At 45.4% G+C, this 25,186-nt stretch overlaps 1 protein-coding gene across 4 annotated transcripts in view; it reads left to right on the plus strand.

The window, feature by feature from the left end:
- The window catches only part of LOC147024263 (G2/mitotic-specific cyclin-B3-like), a 57,588-nt gene that overhangs the window by 22,484 nt on the left and 9,918 nt on the right, over positions 1 to 25,186 (plus strand). For all 4 annotated transcript variants that reach the window (XM_085884035.1, XM_085884033.1, XM_085884036.1 and 1 more), the window contains exons 5-8: positions 12,934 to 13,153; positions 15,427 to 15,516; positions 15,819 to 15,911; positions 20,121 to 20,258. In XM_085884035.1, the coding sequence (XP_085740161.1) occupies positions 12,934 to 13,153; positions 15,427 to 15,516; positions 15,819 to 15,911; positions 20,121 to 20,258 (541 nt within the window). The remainder of the gene's footprint in view (positions 1 to 12,933; positions 13,154 to 15,426; positions 15,517 to 15,818; positions 15,912 to 20,120; positions 20,259 to 25,186) is intronic.

Here is a 25,186-nt window from a genome sequence, read left to right on the forward strand (position 1 = left end):
GTCTCTTCGGAGAATCCTTGGCTATCGCTGGTCGGATTTTGTGTCCAACGAGCGGTTGCTGAGAGAGACTCGGATGAGATTTGTTACCTGCATAGTCCGTGAGCGTCAGTTGCGGCTGTATGGACATGTGGCTCGTTTTCCTGACTCTGATCCTGCTCACCAGATTCTCTCAGCGAGGGAGTCTCATGAGTGGAGGAGGCCAGTGGGCTGACCACGTGCCTCATGGTTGCAACAGGTTGACCATCATCTCAAGGAGATGGGGATGGGCCTGGCATCTGCCTGGGGATGGCCAGACGGAGGCCCCTGGAGTACCGGCGGAAAGTGGACGTAGCGACGTGCTGTTCTGGCACATGCTCCCATACCTGACCTGACCTGATTCCCAGTCAGCGATTGGCTTTGGAGGCGAGATTGGAAATGTGGCTTTCCCAGAAAAGATCATGGCAGATAGTGAGACTCAAAAGCTTGAATGAAACGACTTCTTCCAGAGGATTTGAGAAAGTAGATTGGGGGGTGAGGGAGGGCAGGTGGGGGGGGGGTTCCAGACAGTCCTTTCCGAGAGACATAGTGAGAGTGTGAGATTTGTCAGGATTGAAAGACATGTTCCACATGTTGGACCAGTTTGTGATTTTATCCAGATCTGGAGAGAGTGAAGACACTGCTGCTTGCTGATCTGAGGGATGACAGAGGGTGGAGTCATCAGCAAAGGGATTCAGAGGATTTTCCAGAGTCAGAGGGATCATTGATGCAAAGTTAAAGCAAAATAAAAAAAAGGTGAAAGAATAACAAAGGGAAATGCCCTACGCAACGCATCTTGTCCCATATACCCACGAGACATATTGAAAGGGCTAACGGAATGGATATTAATGAAATATCTGTTTCGGTTCTGCTGTATGTTGCATGCCATTGCCTTTGTGGAGTGGCAGCAATATTTAAGGATTTCATGTGCCTCCCAGTCATTTCCTCATACATTTTGATGTGTCGACGAAGATGATGAATCTCCCTCTGGAGCTCACTGGCAATGATATTGCTGTACGTTTCTGAGATGGTGTATTTTCATGGCAATGTTGCCGTTGTTGGATGGGTTTATCAGGTGACTGCATGCCGTGAGAAACCCAAACCTAGTGTTCATGTCACTAATCTGATGAGTGTGTCAGGTCGTTATCCTCTCGTGTAGCTGATCCAAGATTTAATACTGTTGCCGTTTGATCTCGTCTTGTAATGAGAAACCTGTGTCCATGGTGTCCTCCCATGGTATTTATTCTCCTCTTCTTCCTTCCCCACCACTCGGTGGAGATTCTCGTTTGTTCACAGAAGGTTCTTCTCCTTCGGCACGCTCAGATCATGACCGCAGCCCCGGGAACGCGAGGCCGTCCGTGAGAAGGAGAGGGTGACAACAAAGTTAAGACAAAATATGAAGAGGCCTAGTGAATGGAGACACAAGCTGATTACTTTGATCATACCTTCCGTTCACCACTGAGTAACCAGATTCTCAAAATCCGACGTTCCGTTTTATGCCGTCGTATAATCGTCCTTGGACAACAAGGCGTCTGTTACAATCGCCTTTCTGGAGTTATTTAATTACCATCACACAATGGGTGTGCCAGCAGCAAAATATAATTAATTTTATTTCCTCCACCCAGCCTTGATTTTCACCTCCTCTATTATGTTATCACACTCATTTTTGAAAAATAAAACAAGGGTCCCCAACTTGGCCTCAGAGGCATCCTATTCTGAGCAGTATAGGCATTTGGAGAATGTTTTGCGAGTCATTAATCTCGGTTCACATCGCTGAAGCCTGGTGTTGGCTTCGTGGTTTGGGTGGCGGCTTCGGATCCGAGGGTCCTGAGTTCAAGCCCCGTTGGCCGCTGAATTAAAAATACACCAGGAGGTTGACTCAGCCTGTCGTCCTTCCGAGGTCGGCAAAATGAGCACCAGTGTACTGGTAAGGGGGACACTGCATCCCAACCAATGATGCAACCAGCAGCCACAGGCTGCACTCGATAGAGAGAGAGAGTTCACACCGGCTACCAAAAGAATAGGTATGTGGGCCATTATGCTATTCGACAAAATAGCAGCATTTGACCATGTCCTGCGTCTCGGTGTTCTTCTCATGAAGCTGCTCCAGGGCTTCGGATATTTCATGCAGGTAGGACCATACAGCATAAAATTGCATCATCCTTGGTACTCCATCGCGTCTCACAAAATCAAGTCACTGTCTGTAAATATCAAAACATTTGTAAATAACTAGATGGTATTCATCGAATACTTACACCACGCAGTGTTGAGAAGGACTTGGTGTGAGCCAACTGTTCTGGTGGCAAATTTGTCGTCAAAAAAAAAATTCAATTCAAATCAAATGGAAGACCAAATAGGTACAGCCTTGTGCTGTCGTCGTCAGAAGGAACCCAAACAAGCAAAAAGTAAAGATGAAGTCATCAGGAGGAACCTCGATAAGATTCCCATTTCAGCTGCTACTCCTCCACCCTCAAAGCCATCCAGGCACAGCCAACTGAGCCGTATTCAAAAATAATAATAATAATGTAGATTAAAAAAAAATGAAATAATTCTGGCTGCCAGACCATGCGTCCGATCAGGTTGAAATTTGAACATGTGCCAAGTTTCAATTTTTTCCATGGAGCGGTTTCAAAGAAATAGTTCCAACGTTTCTCTCTTTTTATGGTTTTTTTTTTTTCCAACGTGGCTACCACACCACATGACCTATGATGTCATGATTATCATTAAAACATTCCACAAGAGTAGTTGCACCTATCATGAAAATGTCGTGTCAATCCGACAAGCGGATCCAGAGAAAAGGGAATACCAAAATGTCGGCACGTACGTCCACATGTATGGGACCGATCGCTATACCCCGCTTTTCGCTTTGCGAGCACGGGCTTGTTGTATTTAGATATGGGAGTGTGTGGCCCGTGTGGGAGCATGTGTGGAACAGTTGAGTGTAAACAAACACATGTTTAGAAACATCAACGCTGCTGACTGCTTGGCCTTCCGGGCATGCGAATGAGTCGATGAGATGCAGAGGTGGCAGAGATTCTCTTCCGAGTTGGTTTCCTGGCATGCCCTTCTCTCTTGCGCAACGTCGGCCATGACCATTTGCCGGCGGACTGAGAGCGTGCCATTTCACAGTGCTGACACCGATAATGTCGAGAGGTTTGCACACTCGCCTCTGGGATGTGTCTACCCTGAGTTTGAATCCCGAACCAGCTCCAAACTACCACCTTGGTGTTTCGTAGGAAGGATGATTCATTAGTGTGTCTGGCGTTCTAACCGAGTCTGTAATGCGCTGTGGGGAAAAAGGTCTTCGAAAGTGTAGACGGATCATGGATGCAAAATGTGTTGTTCAGGGCGGTTGCCGAGTTTGCCCCCCCCCCTCCCCCATCCTCGGTGTGTCAGCGATCAGCACCCAGAGCCTCAACCGTTTTTGTTTTTGCTATTTTGGTGCGTGCATCGGCACGTGCTACTGGGAATGTCATGTTGATGATATATATTTTTAGTAACCTACAATCCCAAACTCCATCGCTACCGTGCCAGTTGTCTGGGAGTTTGCTGAAAACAACCATGCCAGTGCATCACTGCCAGGCCCTTCTGTGAACCTTCCAACCTGCATCCCTGGTAACACTATTTCTTCCAATCTGAACTTGGTAATTATGAGCGTTACGTCCAACCTCTGACTGTTTGTCGTCTTCCTCTCTTGACTGTTCAGTGTAATTGTCAAAACCCATATTTCTCTGCCTGCTGTTAGAATGCAACATCGGTGCAACATAACGTGGCAGCTTGCACGGGTGAAATGGCATGACTGCTCTCTTTCCCCATCACAAAATCATTTTGCTTCAATCTCCATTCCATCTGATATCGATTCCATACGGTAATACTTTCACAAAAGCCTGTGCTTTCTAATGCACGGGTTAATCCTGTTCCTTATGCAGCTATCCGATCCATCCCCCCTGCACCTCAATACCGAATTGTGTGACGAGGCAGTTGCAATCGAGCAGCTTTCTTTCTCGACATTTCAGGCCAACCTAACAGAAGGCACCTTGAAATTGCTCGAAGGCTTGCAACGAGTGTGTATTCATCCTTAGCAAGCCAGAAACGGTCATCTTTCTCATTTCAAATTGCTGAATGTGCTCCAAAAAGTTTCATTTTTCGCTCGCCTGTTCGAAGAACAGAGAGCTATAGCGATACCCCCGGCGTGAGCGTGAGCCTCAGCGTGAGCGTGAAAATGTTAAATTTTTGGTGCAAGTTATTTAGAAGCTTGCCATTTATTTAATATGTATACTAGGATGCTGATATTTGGCAGGGAGGTTCCTTTGGGGTATACTATTGATGTAGTGAAGTTGATATTAAAAAATAATTTCAAATGTTTTAAATTTTTGACCTGTTTTGAACTTAACTTTTTTGTAGCACATCAACGTTAAAGTTTTTGGTGCAAGTTATTTAGAAGCTTGCCATTCATTTAATATGTGTACTCGGATGCTGATATTTGGCAGGGAGGTTCCTTTGGGGTATATTATTGATGTAGTGAAGTTGGAATTAAAAAATAATTTCAATTTTTAAAAATTTTTGACCTGTTTTGAACTTAACTTTTTTGTAGCACATCAACGTTAAAGTTTTTTTCCTTTCTAATGTTTTTATCTACCACACTATTTTTTTACTGATTACAATATACATATATTGCTTTAAAATTATTTGGATCAGACTTCACTGCAATGCTTTACAAAAAATATTATTAGACTAGTCTTTTAAAAACGATAAATGTATAAACAGGCGAGCATTGGGTGGCTTTGACACCAACTCTCTGGTTGGTCTTATCAATGGTGAAGAATCACTTAAAAAATCAAATAATTCTCTTCTGCAGATTCAGATTCAGATCTTCAAAATTGAATCGATTCGTCCATGCCACACACCAATGTGTCCACCGAGTTTTATCTGAATCCGTCCACAACTTTTTGAGATATCTTGCAATATATCGTTTTTTGGCCTTATCTCTCAACGGTGAAGAATCACTTAAAAAATTTTAGTATCCGGATCTCGATCTTCTCCAAAATCTAATCGATTCGTCCTTGTTGCACACCGAACCAGTCCACAAAATTACATCCGAATCCGTTCACGACCTTTTTGAGATATTCTGTACACAGACAGAAAGGGGTGAAAACATAACCTCCTTCACCTTCGGTGGCGGAGGTAAATATCATGTTCGACATCGTTTTTGGCCCGATCTGTCAATGGTGAAGAATCTTTTTAAAAATCAAATCATTCTCGTATACAGATCCAGATTCGGATCTTCGTCAAAATCAAATCAGCTCATCCTTGTCACACACCAAACCTGTGCACTAAATTTCATCCTATCCACACCCGTCCACAACTTTTTGAGATATCCTGCACACAAACAGACACGGACAAAGAGACAGACAAACAGACAGAGGTAACAAGCCGGTAAGCGGACATGGAATAGAACCTGACGCGATGGGCCCGTTCGATGGGGAATGACCTGAGGATTAAGCACAAGAAAATTCATGAATCTAGCTTCAAGGGTTAATGCTGCAGATTGTTTTCGTTAAAATACCCCCACATTTAGAGGTTTTTCGGCCGTTGCTAGGCAACGGAGGGTCCAGAGCAACGGTTCTTTCTAACACATAACTAGGACATACCATGTACCTACCATACCAGTTTCATGTATATCTGACTCATAGTCTCTGAGATATAACGAACTTCGTTTTTTTATTGTTTTCGACCAGGGTTCATTCAAAGTCTATCTTCTCCGACAGTTTTCATAGGATCCGGCTGGAAATGTTTAACAATATGGCTGAATGTACTGCCCACAGTCGCTCGTGGCCCGATTTTTGATTTTCGAAAAAATAATTTTTTTATGATTTTTCAAAATTTTCAAAGTCCCGTTGCTAGGCAACCAAAGGGGCGTTAGCAACCAGTACCAACGCGGCACAACGAGGTCCTACCACCCAAATTTCTACCACCCATAAACTGGTCCTACCACCCAAATTTCATCAAAATCGAACAACTGCAAGGGGGTCAAAAACCCCCCGACAAACACACACACGGACAGACCGACACCACGGCCAACAAATAAGGGTAGATCAATAGATCAAAAAAAATATTTTTAATGGGAATTTTTTTTTTTTCGACTCTATCGACTACCCAAAAACGTAACCTCCACCTTCAGTGGCTGCAGGTGAAAAATGAAGGTCCAGCTGGCTCTTTAAAGACTTTCAGAGTTTGGTTAATCTACCCGCCCTAGATATTGTCAGTACCAGCTACCTTCCGTTTGGTCCTTGATGTCCACAAGGATACTTAAAATGGAGCTTTTAAATACTTTATTTTTATGAAGAATTGCTGCACACAACTCGCCAAATGGGGGGAGGGGGGGGACAAGTGAATGGTTGTACAAGTATTTGTAGTTTGAGGTTTGATGTTTAATCTATCCTCAAACAAAGAAGGTTGTTACGATTGCTCGGATATTTAAAGCAGTTTTATCGGTGCCGAATTCCTTGTGTGTTCAAGGCACATAGAACTTTCAAAATATCGTGATAATCACTTGCACATTCTAACGAGATAAATCTGAGCAGCTCGTTTGAGCGAACATTTGCTCCGTTACCGCCCTTCCTCCCCCCCCCCCGATATTTTCCCCAATGTACCCAAATGGGTTGATGCTCTTTTCAAACCATTGGCTGTATCGAGCAAATAAATTGATTCAAATGTGTATTTGCTCATGATTTATTTCACCAAATACAATGTATATACAACCTGTGGGATTAAAAAAAAAAAAATTGTTATAGGTTAAGCTAATATGGCTTTATTACCTCCGCAAATGAAGTTGAAGGAGGTTGTTTTCACTCGTGTGTGTGTGTGTGTGTGTGTGTGTGTGTGTGTGTGTGTGTGTGTGTGTGTGTGTGTGTGTGTGTGTGTGTATGTGTACATGATATCTCAAAAAGTTGTGGACAGGTTCGGTGTGCAACAAGGACGAACTGATTAGATTTTGGTGAAGATCCGGATCCAAATCTGACGACTAGTATTTTTTTACTTGATTCTTCACCATTGAGAGTTTGGGCCAAAAACGATATAGCACTGTACAGCATGATATTTCAAAAATTTATTGGGCCCGATATGTTCTCGTGGATCAGGCATTACGTGGTGGAGGTGTGCGCTCCATCGAGTACCATTCTAGTTTTAGCTTGTATTTGTAGAGGAATAAATTATAAATCAAGAGTTGGTGTTGACCCTGTAGGAATTTTGTGAGTGTGACTTCATCTAGAATATTGTTTAGCTTTGTCACCACATCCTTGGAAGACGTAAGTGCCGAAGAGAGGGTTATTGTAGGGCTACTAGATTGATCCCTGTATGGCTAGACTACGCAATTAGGAGCAGCTTAAGGAGACAGGACTTTGTACAAGAGTATATGATCAAGTTGTTTAAGATAATGAAGGGTATAGATAAAATAAATGCAGTGGAGTTTTTGAAGCAGTGACCAGGGGTCAAGCCTGAAAGTAAAGAAGATTAGATGTCAGACTGTAATAAGGCAGGGGTCGTTTATTCAGAGGGTATTTGATGCATGGAATGGTCTCCCGAGAAGGGCAGTGCCAGCAGAAAGAATAGATAGGTTTAAATTGGAATTGGATGGGTACCTAGATGCATTAGAGGTACAAGGGTACAGGAATATTGGTAGGCAGCTCATGTATGTTGATGCGTGATAGTAGTCATGTGTAGTCATTGTGGTCTGTGGGAGGATCTCATCCATGAGGTCTTCAGGAGGGTCTTCATTTGTACCCCTCATCCGCACCAATAAATAACCTCATTTATGTTGCATTTATGGTAAAAATGTGGTAATAAAATATTTTTATGGTAATAAAAATACTTTTGGCTCCTAATCAAATTTTTTTTTAGCAAAAATACTTATTATTTACATTATTTATTATTATTTTTTGCATGCAGTAATACTCGGGTTTGTGCGAAGGAAGGATAGGTTCCTGAGAGATTCACGCAACAGCAACTTTGTGCAGAACGGGGCTTCTAAAGCATTGATCAAATGTGCTAATTCCGGGATAGACTCGCAACCTCCGTGGGGGGGACGTAAGAATAATTATATATATATATATATAAAAATTGTAATAACCTGATAACATTAATGCACAATTTAAATGTATAGATATTCGGAATTGGTTGATAAAATGAAAAGCCACAATTAGAACAGATGCCCATCTCCCAATGGAGGAAGGTTGCAGATAGGGTCATTCGGTGAAAACGACTACGACTACTACGTCGACTCGGGCCGAAAGGGCCAGCATCGGGAAATCTTGCCTTACAAGGCGCGAAACAAAAGACTGTGTGGCGCGCCACTCCTCACATAGACAGTGGGTGTCCGTTGAATCACAAGGAGTTCATCCGCCCTTTTACAGGTTTTGTTTTTAGTCCTGCAAGGTACTTACACACCCTAACCTCACCTGGTTAACTAGATCCGACGACTAAAAATTTATAAGTCACTAGCATAACCTGTGCTCTGCGCGACATGTTGGGGTGGGTGTGTTTGAGAAAGGAACTGATGCAGAGTATCAGTAGTAATTTTACTTTAATGCAGTAAGTGGAATACGATTTCACTGTTTCAGAACCATTTTATTTACTTTTTTTTGTACCATGCACCTCATATGGTGTTTGAGATAATGTAAGCCCAATATCACGTTACTCGAGCGCAGAACAAAGTCGAAGATAGCGCGACACGAAACCACAAACTCGGAAATAATATATAAGATTCTTCACCATTGAGAGATGGGGCTAAAAATGATATATCCAGCACGATGTCTCAAAAAGTTGTTGACGGATTTGGACGAAACTTGGTGGACTCATTGGGTGTGTCACAATGAAGAATTGATTAGATTTTGGTGAGGATCCGGATCCGGATCTGGATACGAGAAATATTTAATTTTAAAAATGATTCTTCGCCATTGAGAGATTGAGCCAAAAACCATATAGTACTATATAGCATGATATTTCAAAAATGTATTGGGCCCGATATGTTCTCGTGGATCAGGTATTACGTGGCGGAGGTGTGCGCTCTACCGGGTGCCCTTCCAGTTTGGTTTGTTTCGATGGGAAATTAGGGGCCCGCTGTGTCTGAAAGGCCTGGCCACACGATGGCATTCACTCAGTGAAAATAATGTTGGGTGAGTGGGTCCTGAATTGATGAAAACCGTTTCATTGGATTTGTTTTTTTTTCCTGAAAGGTCCGTTAAACCCCTTTCGGTCTGAAATGGATCTAAAGGGTTGAAAGGGTCTTGAAATAACTCATATATATATATATATATATATATATATATATATATATATATATATATATATATATATATATATATATATGTATTGTCCCCTTTCTGCCCTTACTCAAATTCTTTATCCTCCCCTCCCCCAGTGTTTCTCATTACCCGAAGCAAGAGGGCATTAATGACATGAAGAGGTTAAAATTTAATCAAGATTAATTAAATTGTGACTCGTAGAATTCTCTCCCTCCTGGCAATCTTGTTCCAAGCATGCAACACGTTCTTCTGACGCATACCTTTATTTGGGTGGTGTATAGGCAATTGACAACTCTGTATAAGCAAAATAAATAAAAAACCCGGGTTACGTCCATTGAGGGAAAACGTGCCGACAGCTTATAATTTAAAACGCCTCATTGCACTGGTAAACGTGGGGATTTGTTATACCTTCCCTCACCTGGAGGCAGCGCTACTCGATACACATTTACATATAGAATTTGCGTCCTCTCTCCCTCCTCTCCCCTCCAAAACCACCAGCAAAGATAAAAACACCCCTGCATACATTGATTGGAGTCGTGCTGATCCGATATAGCAAGTCTGGATGTAATCAGCCCAGAACCGTCGGAGTCTGAGCACAGCAAACAAACGCATACACCGGTAGACCTGTGAATTATCGTGAGGATTGAGGGATTCGGAGGTTAAATGAAATCACGATGAAGCATCGTTTTGTTTCGTTTTATTCACAATCTTGTGAGGTGATGGGATTTCAATCTCACGATATGTGATGGACATACAGGGTGTTTCAAAAAGAGTGATGCAACTTTAAATGTTTATTCACAAAGAAACCGAAACCTCAAGAGCGTGAAGCAAACATTTATTTGAAAGTTTACGACGTGGTGTTTTCTATCGGTGATTGCTGTTGCAGCAAGTCACTGCTCGAGTTGGTGAGAGCCCAAGGTCTGAAATTGGCATTTACGCAAAATCATTGCAATTGAAGTTCTCGATGTGTGCCCCTCCGCGGTTCAGACAGGCGTTGTGCTCCAAAGTTCTGTCCAAATTTCCTGTAGGTCTCAAGTGGCACTGCCTGGAGGGAGTCTGACATCTGCTTAGATCATCCAGTGTGGCAGGGTGGATGGTGTAGACAGAGCCCTTGGCAGCACCCCAGAACCAGTAGTCCAGAGAGTTCAGGTCTGTGCTTTGGGGTGCCCAGTCTTGAGCGGTACCCAAGACAACGAGGCGGTTTCTGAAGAGCTGCTGCAGGAAAGTGATGGTGTCACCAGCGGTGTGTGGGGGTGCACCATCCTGCATAAACCAGGTCATGCTGAGCTGGTTTGGGGTGACCTTCTGGGCTAGATCATTATGGAATTTCTGGAGCACGGTCCACCTGGTAGCACTCACCGTTGATCGTCACCGTCCTGCTGTTGTCATTCTCAAACAAGTAAGGTCTTGGCATTCCCCATCTGTCATTGAAGGTGCAGAAGTATGTGACCTTCGGCTCTTTCAGGTGGTTCTGATCCCCAGAAAATGTTGTTGTGGTTGTTGATGGCACCGTTCAAGTGTAAATCGGCTTCATCACTGAACCAGATCAGGTTGATCCATTTTGGGTACCACTCCATCCCGTCACTGAGCCAATTGCATATACCAAGTCTCATTCTCATGTCATCTTGACTCGGTTTATGCCTAATAGAGATTTGATGTATGGGAAAAGCTTCAGTTCCTTTGTGAGGATACGCCAGACTGATGTTGGTTTGATGCCGACCTCCCGGGAGCGCCGGCGGTGGGACTTCTTGGGACTGTCCACTGCAGAATCCCGCACGGCGTTGATGTTGGCTTGGTTCTTGGCTGCTGATGCTGGCCTGCCACTGTTGCCCTTGCTCTGGTTGTGCACTGTTCCATCCATCCATCTATTGGGACCATACTCTGTGTAGAGCGTTGGTGCCACCTAAGCAGTCTCCTTGACTATTGGGCACAAGACCGGATGGGTCGCCACTCCGACACAGGATAACAACAAGCTGGCACTCATTTTGCCGACCTCCGAAGGATGATAGGCAGAGTCAACCCCACCTTGTATTCATTCAACAGAAAAATGGGATTTGAACTCAGGATCTGAGGATCCCAAGCCCACCATCTCAACCTCAACCTCGTCGTAGAAAAGCTAAAAATATATACATTTTGTACATTTACCAACACCAGGCATTATGCACTGTGCCCTTGTGCTCAAAATGTTTCACAATACGTTGAATGGCACAATTTGTGGGTCCATCACGTATTCTGAGGTCGTATTCCCGGCAGAACCTCCGGCGGGTGTCTACATATGATTGTCACGTACCACAGAGCCAGCACTTTTGTCTTCTGCTTCACTGTCAATGGCATAGTTGAGCAACGGAGCGAGAAATCCCAGGGAACAAATACCACGACAACAACACCAAACCCTGAAAAGGAAAACTGTATCGGTCAGAAAACAACCAAATGGCAGAAAGGCAAAGTTGTATCAATCTATTTGAAACACCCTGTAAAAATACAGATTACATTTTGAGTTAATTAGCTAATTATCTCACCACCTAGATTGTGGTTTGGGGGGGGAGGGGTGAGGGGGCTTCATTAGTTTTTGCGCATCGACGTCACGAATCGTCTCGCCGAGCAAGTTTTGAAACGATCCGTTGAGCAATCTTGGGGGGTCGGGACAAAAAAACGAAAAAATGTTATTGGACCCCTGATTGCCTGACTGGCTAAAGGACCTCGTTATAGCTTGAACAGCTCATCTCATCTTCTTCGTAGATGAGGATAGAGCTAGGGAGGTAAACTTCAGCACCCGGCACACCTTAGCCATAATGGTGTAGCACGCAGATTCATTTCCTCCATCCAGAGGATAAAGGTCTCTCCATCTTCTCCATTGAACTGCTTCTCAATCTCGTTGGTTTTGTGGCACCTGCGGGAGTCGTGGACTCACGAGATGATTTAATTTTTTTTTTTAAACTTTGTTCTTTGCAATTATCCTCTGATGACTACCTGAAACCAAATTCACACCCAACGGCGGTGGCACCAACACCCGACTCCATCAGCCTCAACACTTTCAATTTTAGCTCCAGACTGATGCTTTTTCTTGACACTTTCGGCATCCATAATTACCAATATGGTGGTGCACTCAGCAGGAAAACAACTAACAACTCGGTGATTGGTTGAGCGGAGATGCGCTGATTGGCTGCCGCCGGTGTCAACCCTCATGGTCGCGTTTACAGTCAACACGGTACATTTAAACTTGTGACTTCTCGCTTGATGGATTAAAAAAAAAATTTTGGTACTTATAAAATGAGTATTTCATTTCCGCCAAAGCAAATCTGTGCAAAGCAGGCCGCACAGTGTGGGGTATCGCTGGAAAAGCCACCTGCCTTCTCCCCCCACTGAGATCGCGTCTGTGGCCTGATGTGTATTTGTTTGATCTGGTGTTGGTGAAGCACAGGTATGATGGGCCTAATGGCTTCCTCCTGGGTCAAAGTTTCTTAACTGTAACAAACTACTGTTTTTTTTTTTTTTTTTTTTTTTGGTCAAACATTATTACCTCTGCCACTGAAGGTGGATGGAGGTTATGTTCCCCTGTCTGTCTGTCTGTCTGTCTGTCTTTCATTTTGTCATCGCTCGTTCTTTCATTTTGCAGGGTTCATGGTTTCGCTGTTGATGGTAAGGATAAGGAGCAGAAAGATGAAGAACCATGGGAAGAAGATATTCTCATTGAAGGTGCTTCGAAAGAGAGAGGGGAGGTGAAAAAGGTGAAGAAGCCCCGAGTGGAAGAAGATATTCTCATTGAAGGTGCTTCGAGAGAGATAGGGGAGGTGAAAAAGGTGAAGAAACACCGAGTGGAAGAAGACGAAGATGAGGTAATGCAGGCATTTCATCGTTGCTTTTGGGGTAATTTGCCATCCGCAGGTTTGCTTTTTCTGAATGATTTGCTTTCCATCTTCGTCATGATGTCTCGGTACTTGGTGAACTTGCACAGCTCTCAATGAGCAATGCGTTTGCCGTGGTCTTTCAACAGCGACCATGGTGATATGGAAAAGTCGCATTTTGCGTAACTTGCTCTCACGGTTGGCAGGACCACAGCAGTCGCATTGCCGCACCCAAAACAAACGGATCTGCTGTTGGCACGGCATTGGCAGATTTGCAATCGTAACTCTTAAAATTGCAACGAAATGAGCAAATTGTAATGGCATCATTTGAAGTGCGAGACTAACAATGGTGTTGAATATTATTATAATCGCTCACCAAAATTATTGTTTTAGGAAGTTGCAGAAACTGTTGCTCTTGGAGGCAACAGCACATTATTTAAATCAAATCTATTGCAGTTTTGAATATTTGCTTCACACAGCCGTGGCCAAAAATATTGGCACCCTTGCACTTTTCTCACATAATGCACCATTTCTTCCAGAAAATTGTTGGAATGAAAAAAATATTTTGGTCTCCACATATGTATTTCTTTGGTTTGCGGTGGAACAAAACAAAAAAAAGCTGAAAAAAAAATTACTAAATCTTAGCTTATTCCACACAGACATCCTAAAATGGCCCAGACAATATTATTGGCACCTTTTAGAAGTTGTGGGAAATAATTTGATTTCAAGCAGGTGATTCTCCTTGACTTTGGAATCGAACTCACCCGTGGTGAGTTGCGGGTGCCTGCAATATAAAAATCACTCATTCAATCAGTTTGAATGGAGAAAAGGAGTCATTCTGCTGTTTTGTGTCACTGTGTGTACCGCAATGAACATGGAGAAAAGGAAGAAAACCACAGAATTGTCTGAGTAAGTCAGACACAAGATTGTAGCCAAGCATGGACAATCTCAAGGCTATAAGTCCCCCTCCAGAGACCTTGATGTTCCTGTGTCCACCGTACGCAATGTTATCAGGAAGTTTAAGGCCCATGGCAATGTAGCCAACCTCCCTGGATGTGGCTACAAGAGAAGACTTGATTGAAGATTGCAGCGAAGGATTGTTCGAATGGTGGAGAAAGCACCTCGATGAACTGCCAAACAGATTCAAGCTGTTCTTCAGACTTCAATAGTTTCAACCTCATGGTACGACAGTTTCAACTCGCATCATCCATCTCCAACTGAATGAAAGGGGGTTCTGTGGTAGGAGACCCAAAAGGACCCCACTGCTGAGAGAGACAAAAAGAAAGCCTGACTGTAGTTTGCTAAAACACACCTGAACAAACCAAAATCCTTCTGGGAGAATGTCCTGTGGACAGATAAGACCAAATTTGAGCTTCATGGTAAAGCTCATCATCTCTATGTTTACAGAAAACAAAATGAAGCCTTCAAAGAAAAGAACACATTTCCTACAGTCAAACATAGAGGACGTTCAGTGATGTTTTGGGGTTGCTGTGGTGCTTCTGGCACTCGGTGCCTTGAATGTGTGCACGGCATCATGAAATCAGGAGATTACCAAGGTATTTTGGAGCACAATGTTCAACTCGTCGCCAGAAAGCTGGGTCCCCGTCGAAGGTCATGGGTCTTACAGCAGGACAATGACCCCAAACACACTTCCAAAAACACCCAGGAATGGTTCAAGATAAAACACTGGACTGTTGTGAATTGGCCAACAATGAGTCCAAATCTAAATCCCATAGAACAACCCTTGGGGAGATCTGAAAACAGCAGTTGGGAGATGGCACCCTTCAAATTTGGGAGAACTGGAGCAGTTTTCACGAGAAGAGTGGGACAAACTGCCAGTAGAGAGGTGTGGGAAGCTCATTCATGGCTGGAGGAAGCACTTGACTGCAGTTATTTTGTCCAAAGCCTGCGCCACCAGATATTAAGTCTCGGGTGTCAATAATTTTGTCAATGCCCTTTCTTTTTATTTGCCTGATTTAAAAGGATATATTAAGTTCTGAATAAAAAAACAAAGGTTTTGTAATAATAACAGTGACATAAAGAATTGTGGAGACCAAATACTTTTGTCAATTTGAACTTATTTTTCGAGAAAATTGTGAATTATTTCAAAAAAGTTCAACGGTGCCAAATATTTTTGGCCACGACTATATCGTGAGTTTTATTTCTGCACAATCTTACTACGGATAATTTGTAGCAGCTGGAGACCCCGATATGAATTCCACTGAAGATTAATATCCCATTCGCATTACTATATTCACTCACAGGTTTTTGACATTGATGCAGAAAACATGAACGATCCCAACCTGGTATCGACATACGCTGTGGAGATTTTTCAATACATGAAAGAGAGAGAGGTAAGAAGGAGGAGTCATTTACAATTCGGTGAAGTGGTACAATCGTCTTTGACTCTCTCTGTCTCTCTGTCTCTGTCTCTGTCTCTGTCTCTGTCTCTCTCTCTTTTCACAAATGACCACTTTCAATGTAATTTGGGGTATTTGTGATTTTTTTCGATTGCCCAAGAAAATTTGAGTTATGCTTATTTTGAGAGGCTGACAAAGTTGTGCAATAATTATTTTCCATAATGAACATGAAATTTTGCCAACTTTGATGACTTCCCCCCCCCCCTTTTTATTTTTATTTCTAATTTTTTTTTTAGGAGACCTGCACAGTTTCACCATATTTCCATCGACAAAAAGAGATCAATGCAGACATGCGTGCCATCCTCATCGATTGGATGGTGGAAGTTCAGGTAATGTAGCAGGGCCAAGCATCAGAGACAGCATCTTGGAATACTATTGGTTCACGAGTCAGTAAGTGACCACTATATTCGTTATGGGTGTGTGTCTGTCCCGAGCATAGCTCCGTGGGTTTTGATCCGATCCTGATAAAATTTGGGTGCGAGGTTTGTATCATGATCTAGTTGTGTTTTCCTGAGAATGGACGTGCTGCGCCCATTATGGGCGGAGCCCCGCCCAAAAAACGTGTTTTTAGGGGGTAGCCGATTTCAAGTTACATCTTCTCCGAGGGGGTTTGTCGAATCTGGCAGAGGTTTCGGTATTTGGTTAGCCCAATGGCACCTGCATAGCCCCATGGAGCTCGATTTTTTTTTTTTGTTTTTTCATTTTCGTCACAAGGTCAAGGTCACAAGGTCACGAACTTAGAAAATGTCAAAAAAATCAATAAATTGGGCATCGAGCTCCTAGGGTTTTCAACTGTTTCGCATGAAAGTTGGTATGCAAGTAGTGCTCTTCGAGTACAACAACTTTCATCGTTTACATTTTTCCCGATTCCCGCCAGTTTGCCCGTGGCGTCCCCTCGAAGGTCAAAAAATAAAAAAGGCGAACCGTGTCCATTGCTCGTGAACCATCGCCGTCTCCAGACTTGTCCCACAATAAAGTCGCTAACCTAACTCTTGCATTTAAAAAAAAAATAGATGGAATTTCCTGACAGTGGTCACGACTTAATGGAAGTGAAAAGATCAATCGACTTGTTGCAGAAGAGAACAAGCAGGCGGTAAAAAAAGAATACTCAGATGCACCACAGTGTGTCGACTTGGGTCTGTGGAAAATGCCAAGGTATCAACCAGCGTTTGAGACAAGCTTGGTGGTATGTTAGCTCTTTGTTAGCTTCAGAGTGGTGATGACTGATGATGAGGTTTAAGAGCTTTATAAACTGCATCTCCCTACAGTTGCTGCCGACAGAGATGAAGTGCAGGATTTATGAGCCAATCCTTTTTGAGGAAGAGGTGGAGATTGGAACGTTTCGTGCATTTTGACGAGTGACTTTAAAAAAACAAAAAAAAAAACTTGTCTAATGTGATTCTGCCACAGCTTGCCTGTCAATGGTATTGAGTACTGTAGCGTCGACAGCTCAACAAACTCCGAGCTTGTCGCGGCGGGAGGTTAAAGTCCCGCGATGTTCCGAGTTGATGGCGGACAACACGCGTGCGGGTCGTGAGGAGAGACATGAGAAACCTTAAAGCTTTTAAACCCAACGGTTGATTTCCCGAACAGCAATAATGAAAAGAACCAGGGATGACTGAACTTGACAGAGGAGACGGCGGTGAATTGTGGTGGCGAAGAAAAGGAAAATAACGAATCGATAATAAATAATTACGTACAAATATGTAAAAGAAAGCTAAAGAAACCAAGGCGCCTCAAACCGAACTCAGTCACAAACAGGAAGGGAACAAAAACCGGAGCACTCAGCTCTGCGGCAGCTGGGATGAGCAGGTGATTAAGGACGAGGAGGATGACTACAAGGCAGGCAGACAATGGCACGATGATGAGATGGGCAAGACAACGAACAGGCTCCGCGCGACAATCAGAGGCATAGGCAGGTCGGACGACCTCAACTCTTTCTCCTCGGTCGCCTTCAGACTCGCACACCCTCTCTAACGTTCTTTCTGGACCGATTACCTCTTTTCTCCTGGACCTTGCCTCAGACTTCAACTCTCACCAACTGCGTCTATCGTCTTCTCTCGACCAACTCTCCAATTAGTTCCTCCCTTTCCTTCCTCTTCGGTAATGCTCCACCCCTTTTTTGAAGGCGTCTATAGCTCCACCTCCCACCTCCTTTATGTCAAGTCTCCCAGCACTCCACGGTAGAAGTTTACATTGAGGTTTTACACTCGATTTCCTTAACCATGAACCTCATCTACTTATTACCATGCATCGCCCTCTGTGTGACACACATGCAAACAAGACAATTCTTAAGCTGACATTTCCCTACTTGTACATCGAGGTGACTATCTACTTGCACACAGACCATGCTACTTTATACATTCCTATGTGTTCTATGGGAATATCTAACCCTTCCCCCACAAATGTAACACAGCCCTTCCCCCCACACCCCTCCTCCCACTCCTTGAACCGCAGCTCCCGAAAGGTTCTCTGCAGGGGAAACAGCTCCAGCCTTAACACTTAGACTCACACCTAATTAATCTCAACAAAATAAATCAAGAGGGGTTGTGGGAAATAAGCCGTAGCTGACTTCCCCAACCTCTTCAGCGTACTTCCCCTTTAATTGCAAGCAAAATTCCAAAAATGTACAATTTTTATATCCAGTAGATTCTCTCCTCTCTCTCTCTTCACTCCGATGTCCTGGGGTGGAGAGAAAATGGCTCCAAAAACAAACAGGCCTAACTTAAACACAATTCTTCAACTTAACCAATCAAACAATCCCATCTACTTGACCACGTCCCCCAGTGGATATCACCTGCTCCAGCTGTCAGCTGAGCCCAAATACCAATTTCGAAACTACTGAAAATTTCACGGGCGACCTGCCCTCCATAGCACACATCGAGTCGCATGGGACTGAGTGAAACATTCCCACATTCATACACAATTCCCTCATTCACAACAACCACCACCAAATTCCTTGCAAGGCCATGGCTACCAAACTGCAGGTGTGGCCCTAACTCAGCAGTGGGGAGGTCCTGCACAAACAAGATGGTGGGGACGCTTCAGGCTGTGGCACCTGCAGTCCAAACAAGTCACCAACTTCACGACTTCTTTGACCCCCCCCTCCCACCACCCTTCAACTTCTCAGCCCCCAGCAGTCAAACAGCTCCTTTGCTGTATGTCCCGCCGGGGAGGGTCTCCACACACAGGCTCTCCTGGCCTCCGACACTCTTGGCCTTCCCCCAGGTTGCCAAGGGTCTCCTACCCATTGGTCGCCCAAACCAGACCCTCCAACAGGCCCCCTGAACTTCAGACACCTTCGACTGCCGGGGGCGAGTTACTTCAGGAGAGGCCACAGTCACCACTCCTCCAGAGCCTCATCCGTACCTGCGGACACACACACCTTTCCCATCCACAAAACCCCAAATGTCACTCCCTCCACCGCTGCCATACATTTTTCAACACCTGCAATACAAAGCACTGGGCACCTACCCTGCCATTGCCTGCATACACACTAATCATTAACACACACTTGAACAAAATACTCCTTTATTTAGAACACGCATCACATTTTAACCCTTTCCACCTGATCCAATATGCTTGACTCTCATGGCCACCCTTGGCTGTCACCCATTCCAATTCCCCAACTCACCTGCATTCCCCCCAATAGCAAAGTATGGTGAGTCCTGACAATGGGGAAAGGGTAAATTTAATAAATCAAAATTGCCTCTGGGAAGCATGTTCAATACCAGCAGTGCCTGCTGCAGCCATTCTTCCCATGAAACCATTTGCGCCCGCACACTATAACCCTATTCATACCGGGCTTTTCTGCCCCCTCCTGCAGCTGCTGGTGGCATTGAGCCTCCCACTCTTCCCACTTTCCTCCATTGTCATGAGTCACCAGCTGTTCATGACTCGCAGCTCCTCGCTCTGCGTTCGCAACACAAAAAGATTTACATCCCAATCGGGGCTTCAGCTGACACAGGCTCACAGTGGCCTATCTCTTTTAATCTAATGACCACTTTTTTCTTACCCGCTGCCCTGTGGCAGCCAAAACACATCCTGCACAGCACTGAGTCGACCCCGATGGTCCGCTCTGAACACCCTGGGAACCAGCATGATGACCACCGACACCAGCTCGCACCCGACGACGGGCGCAGCCTTTCTCCGACCGTGAGCAGGCTCGCCCGTTGCCCCACACATCACAGGCTCGCACACCTGGCTCGCTGGCTCAGGTTTGGACGCCTGCACGTATCTCGCCTGTCATTTGTCCGAAGCTCCAGCTCAGACGAGAACAGGAACAAATAAATTATCGTTATGGTTCAGAAAGGCTCTTTGCCTCGTTGATGATCAAATTTATTATTACACTTTGAATAACAATGTTTATGTTCTGGCAATCACCGATTTCCTTGCAAATCAAACTCCATTACAAACCGTTCAAAGTTTACAAAAACCTTGTGGAGTCTGTTTGCTTGTAGAGAAAAAAATAAAAAAATAAAATAAAATGGTACGAATGTTGGGTTGAAATGCAAGACCTTTTCTTTTTTTTTTTGAAGGAGAACTTCAGCTTGAACCATGAGACACTGTATCTGGCCGTTGGCTTGTTGGATCGGTACCTGGAACGGGTCTCTACCTCCTGTACTAAACTGCAGCTTTTTGGTTGCGCAGCAATGCTCATCGCTTCAAAATTTGACGTGAGTCCCATACAGCCGCACGCACTGCAGGCCATTAACTGTAACAAATGTTGGCATCGAGCATGGGTGAAACTCTTCCGTATGTGGATGAATATCCATATTTTTATAACGACTTCAAGGGTAGTTTCCATATTTTCGTCGTCAGACATGCTGCGCCTATGCGGAATCTTGGTGCTATTGTCACGGATTTGGAAGCCATTTGCACACACACACACACAGAGTCAGCAGTCCCTCAGCTTAGTTATTTTTGATAAGTATGTGTTTATAGTTGGGGTCCCCTCCTTCTGTCTAATGGGGAATTTCATGTGTGCGCTGCGGGTTTCTTTTATAGTCAGGTTTTTTATATCTTAAATCAATCCTTCGTTCTCACACCATCGCCATCCATCGCCCACGTGCAACGTGTCATGTACAGGGGTGAGGTTCCCTCCACCCACCGTGAGCTCGTCCAATCGACAGTGGCCGCCCTGACAGCCGACCCAAGATCGCCCCTCCTCGCTACAAGGGTGGATGGAGAATAGGGTGCTCTCCTGGTTGTTCCGTCTTGGTTCTCAGACACGCACGGGGGGAGGGTGGTCGTTGCCCCCTCCCACCGGACCTCCTCAAATCAGGAGGCTCATCACCTCAGGGCCGACTCCGCCTTAGCCAGATGGAGTGTTCGTCCCAACCAATAAGGGGAGGCCACTGATCGCCCGACAACCCCTCGTACAATCCGGAGGCGAGTTACTTCAGAGCGGTTTCCTCGACCCAGTGGGTGGAAGGATAAGAAAAAGTGGCGAGCTGTGGTAAAAAGGAGGAGAGGGAAGAGTAGGGTGGTCATCAAGAAGAGAGTAGAGTCGTCGTCTTTGCTCTTGGCCCTTTGGTCTGTCGTCGTGGTTGTCTGCGATCGTGGTCTGCGGTCTTTTGTGGGGCTCCTCGTGGTGGTGGTCGAGCAGCCAGGATCGTGGTGCTCGATCATCGTTCGTGGCAGCCATGATCGTGGACTCGTGGATTCCGGGTTGGGGGTTCGAGTCCTACCGTGGTGGGTTGGAGTCTGGTGTGACCGCACGAGGCGGACAGGTACCCAGCCAGGCTCTGTCCCCCCACCTGAACTATCCTCCTCAGCTGGAGGACCGCATAAATACCCGATGGGGTCCATTGTGTGTGTGTGTGTGTGTGTGTGTGTGTGTGTGTGTGTGTGTGTGTGTGTGTGTGTGTGTGGCACTAGTCTGTTAAGTAGAATTGTATAAGTGTTGATTGTTCATTGTACATTGCATTTTATTCGTGGTTAAGTCTGCTCCGTCTCCCTCCCTTATAAATACAGCCATGTTAAATGTTCCAGTTCATTGCTTGTCGTTTCTACCATTGACCCAGCACGGTGCGGGCTTGAGAAATAGTGAGGCCGTCTGTGCTGTAATTGTTCATTTGGTCCGGCACGGCTTTGGTAACTTCCGCTCGGTTATGCCGGCTCCGAGTCGGTGATAGCGATTCGGTTCGGACAAAGTCGGCGAGGGTGTGGCTTCCCCGGTAGCTAGACGGCGTGGGTACTTAGGTAAATTGGAATTAGAAAAGTGGACCCGACCTCACACCGTCGAAATATTGGCGACCACGGTCCTTTAAGTGACCCGTCGACTCCGGAGTTATCCGGGGTGACAACCTCTCAATTCCGGTGTTCGGTAGGAGACGGTCCGACTGCTCTGTCTGGCGGTCGGCCTCGCTACCGAACCCAGCACTACAACACTATTACTATATGTGTATTCGCTTCCTCACCCATTTCATCCGGATGAGGAGTATGGCCAACTTTCCTGTATTCCAACACATGATTACTATATATATATATATATATATATATATATATATATTGAATTTTTGTGTTGTTGAACCCTGAATTTGTTCAAGGTCTTGGCGATAGCTCGCCGACGATATGTGGGAGATTGAACATTACACCAACAGATATCGGCAAATGGTACGCCCAGTTTAGTGTCCATCTGAGGGACGGCGCACACATTGATGGTTCGCCACCAAAGAAGCTTCTGCTTCAGAGTTGTTCCATGTGTCAGTCAAATTTTGCTTTCGTTTGGCCTCTCACCCACCTTTCAACTTCTCCATCGTGTTTTTCTGTTGTATTTTCATCCTTGCGTTGCTTTTTGTTTTCGTCCAATTTTTTTGTGTGTCGAATTGCACCTTGTCGTGCAAAATTGTCAAATTTATAGCTCGCACCAACTACTTGGATATCCAGCGAGCAAAATTGTCTCAGTCTTGAAGTTGTTTTTTCTCTGATCGGGTCAGGTATGGGAGCATGCGTCGGAGCACGCGTCGCTGCGTCCACTTTCCGCCGGTACTCCAGAGGCCTCCTCCTGGCCATGCCCCAGGCAGACGCCTGGCCCATCCCCATCTCCTTGAGATGCAAATCAACATGCTGCAACCACGAGGCACGAGATCGACCTGTTGGCCTCCTCCACTCATGAGGCTCCCTCGCTGAGAGAATCTGGTAAGCAGGATCAGCGTCAGGAAAATGAGCCACATGCCCACACATGCAACAAATCTCATCTGAGTCTCTCTCAGCAACCACTCATTGGACACAGTCTGACCAGCAATAGCCAAAGATTCTCCAAAGAGACCTGGTACTGAACGAAGGAGTTCAGACTCCGTCTCAGATCCCTGGTCAGTCCAAGGCTCACATCCGTAGAGCAAGACTGGAAGCACCAAGGACTTGAAGACTCAGACTTTCGTTCTTCTGTGGAGGTACTGACAGCGCCACACCCCATGATCCAGTGAATCCATGACTCCCCAGGCCCGTCCCAGACGTCGATTGACCTCTGGCACACAACATGCGAACATGTGAATCTCTCTGTCTTCTTAACATCCTCACCACAAACTGGTACAGACAAGATAGCAGCATCCAAGATGTCATTGAAAGCCTGGATCTTAGTTTTGACCCAGGCAACCCGCATTTCCAGTGGCTCAAACACCTCATTCAGTGCCACGAGAGCCCCCATAAGGATATGCAGCGTCTTCACAAAGATGACTGAATCATATTTGGAATCAAGGTCAGAGATCTTGACATTGCCAAACAATGCACCGCAACTTGATCTCTCTGACATCTTCCTCAGAATCCAGTCCATACAAGCACTAAAAAGTGGGGGCCAGTACACACCTCTGACGAGCTCCAGTAACAACTGGAAACACGTCAGAGATGGAACCACCACACCTCACAGCACTCTCAGTCCCAGAGTACAGTTCAGAAATCGGATTGATCAGTTTTGTGGCACCCCACGAAGACCGAGAATCCTCCAGAGGGCATCCTGATGAATTTAATGAAACGCTTTGTGAAGATCAACATAGGCTGTGAGCAGCCCCTGCCGAAACTCTCGTCTGTGTTCGGTGAGGACCCAAAGAGCAAGGATACGTTCAATCGTTGAACTCTTTGGTGTAAAGCCTGACTGCTCTGGACGCTGGTGCTCAAGCAGATGGTGGTGAACCCTATCAAGAATTATCCGAGCAAAGACCTTGCCTGGCACTGAAAGCAGCATCACCCCTCGGTAGCTGTTGCAGTCCTGGCGATCACCCTTCCCTTTCCAGAGAGGGACAAAAAGGCCCTTCTTTCAGTCAGTTGGAATGGTGCCTGTGTTCCAAACAGTCTCCACAACTGCATGCAACGACGCGACCACAGCATTAACACCAGCCTTGAGAAGTCGGCATGAATGCTGCAGATCCCAGGAGCTTTTCCCCCTTTCAATTGGTTCACCGCAGCCTGTGTTTCCACAAATGAAGGTGGACCACAGTTGATCGGACGGTCAGCAATAGGGAAAGTAACTCCCCTGACATTCAATTCAACAGCTGGTGGGTCAGCCTGGTACAGCCGCTCAAAGTATCCGGGCCAGCGGGTCTTCACTTTGGACTCCTCTGTCAAGAGCCCACCACCCTCTGCTCTATCTGCAGTACACTGAGGGATGGGCTTTGAGGAAGGCGTTGCACAATTTCCTCTGTTAGCAGGATGATAATCACTTGACCACAGGTGATGCTCTACCCACTCACAAAATCTTCGCGCATCGGCTTTCTTGTCCACCCTCGGCGCATGTTACACCTCATCTCCCTGAACAGCTCAGCTCTGCCATTAAGGTTGGACCCACAACTGTGGTTAATGGTATCCAGTGTCCCTTGGGAGACAAAGTTCTTCTTCACCTGACAGGTAGTTCTAAGGCATCCACTGGCAACATCGAGGATGGTCATCTTTAAGGCACTCCACAACTCTTCAGGATTCCCCAGAACACCCAGGCCCCACCAAACCCCCCCCCCAATTCCCACTCAGTCTGTTTGCAAACTCCTCAGCTACCCTCTCATCCTTGAGCTTTCCAACATCGAGCCGAGGCTGGGATGGTATCAATATCCTGGATTTAAGGTGCGACTTAAGAGTTGCTACAACAAGGCTGTGGTCGGTTTTAAGGAACTGAGCACTCCGGTAGACCCTGCATTTCTGGATCATCCTCCAGCGACCATCAATGAGCACATGGTCAGTCTCCTTTGCCACACCACCAGCGTTGGAATACCAAATCCAGCGATGAGCCTGTGGGCGCTGAAACCATGAACCAGCCACCCTAAGTCCATGACTTCTTGCAAAGTCAAGGAACTTGGTGCATTTCTGGTTCACAGTTCCAGACCCATGGGGACCAACACACGTCTCGTATCCATCCCTATGAGTGCCAGTCAGTGCATTGAAATCTGCCAAGACTGGAAGAGTATCTTGCCTGGGGTGGAGGGGGAGTGGTTTTAAGAGAAGAGCCAAACTACTGCCCAATGAGACCAACAACTTCACTGGATCTTATCCAAGACTCGTAGAATGCCTCCCACAGTGAGATCACTCGTCTCAGTCGGAGAATATTCAGAGACCAGGGAAACGACACCCAAGGAGTGACGAATCCTCGGTCTCATAATACGCTCGTTGACAGGTG

Source organism: Eptatretus burgeri, chromosome 6, assembly GCF_056783735.1.
Source record: "Eptatretus burgeri isolate ZD-2024b chromosome 6, Ebu_testis_v1, whole genome shotgun sequence".
NCBI classification, from domain to species: domain Eukaryota; kingdom Metazoa; phylum Chordata; class Myxini; order Myxiniformes; family Myxinidae; genus Eptatretus; species Eptatretus burgeri.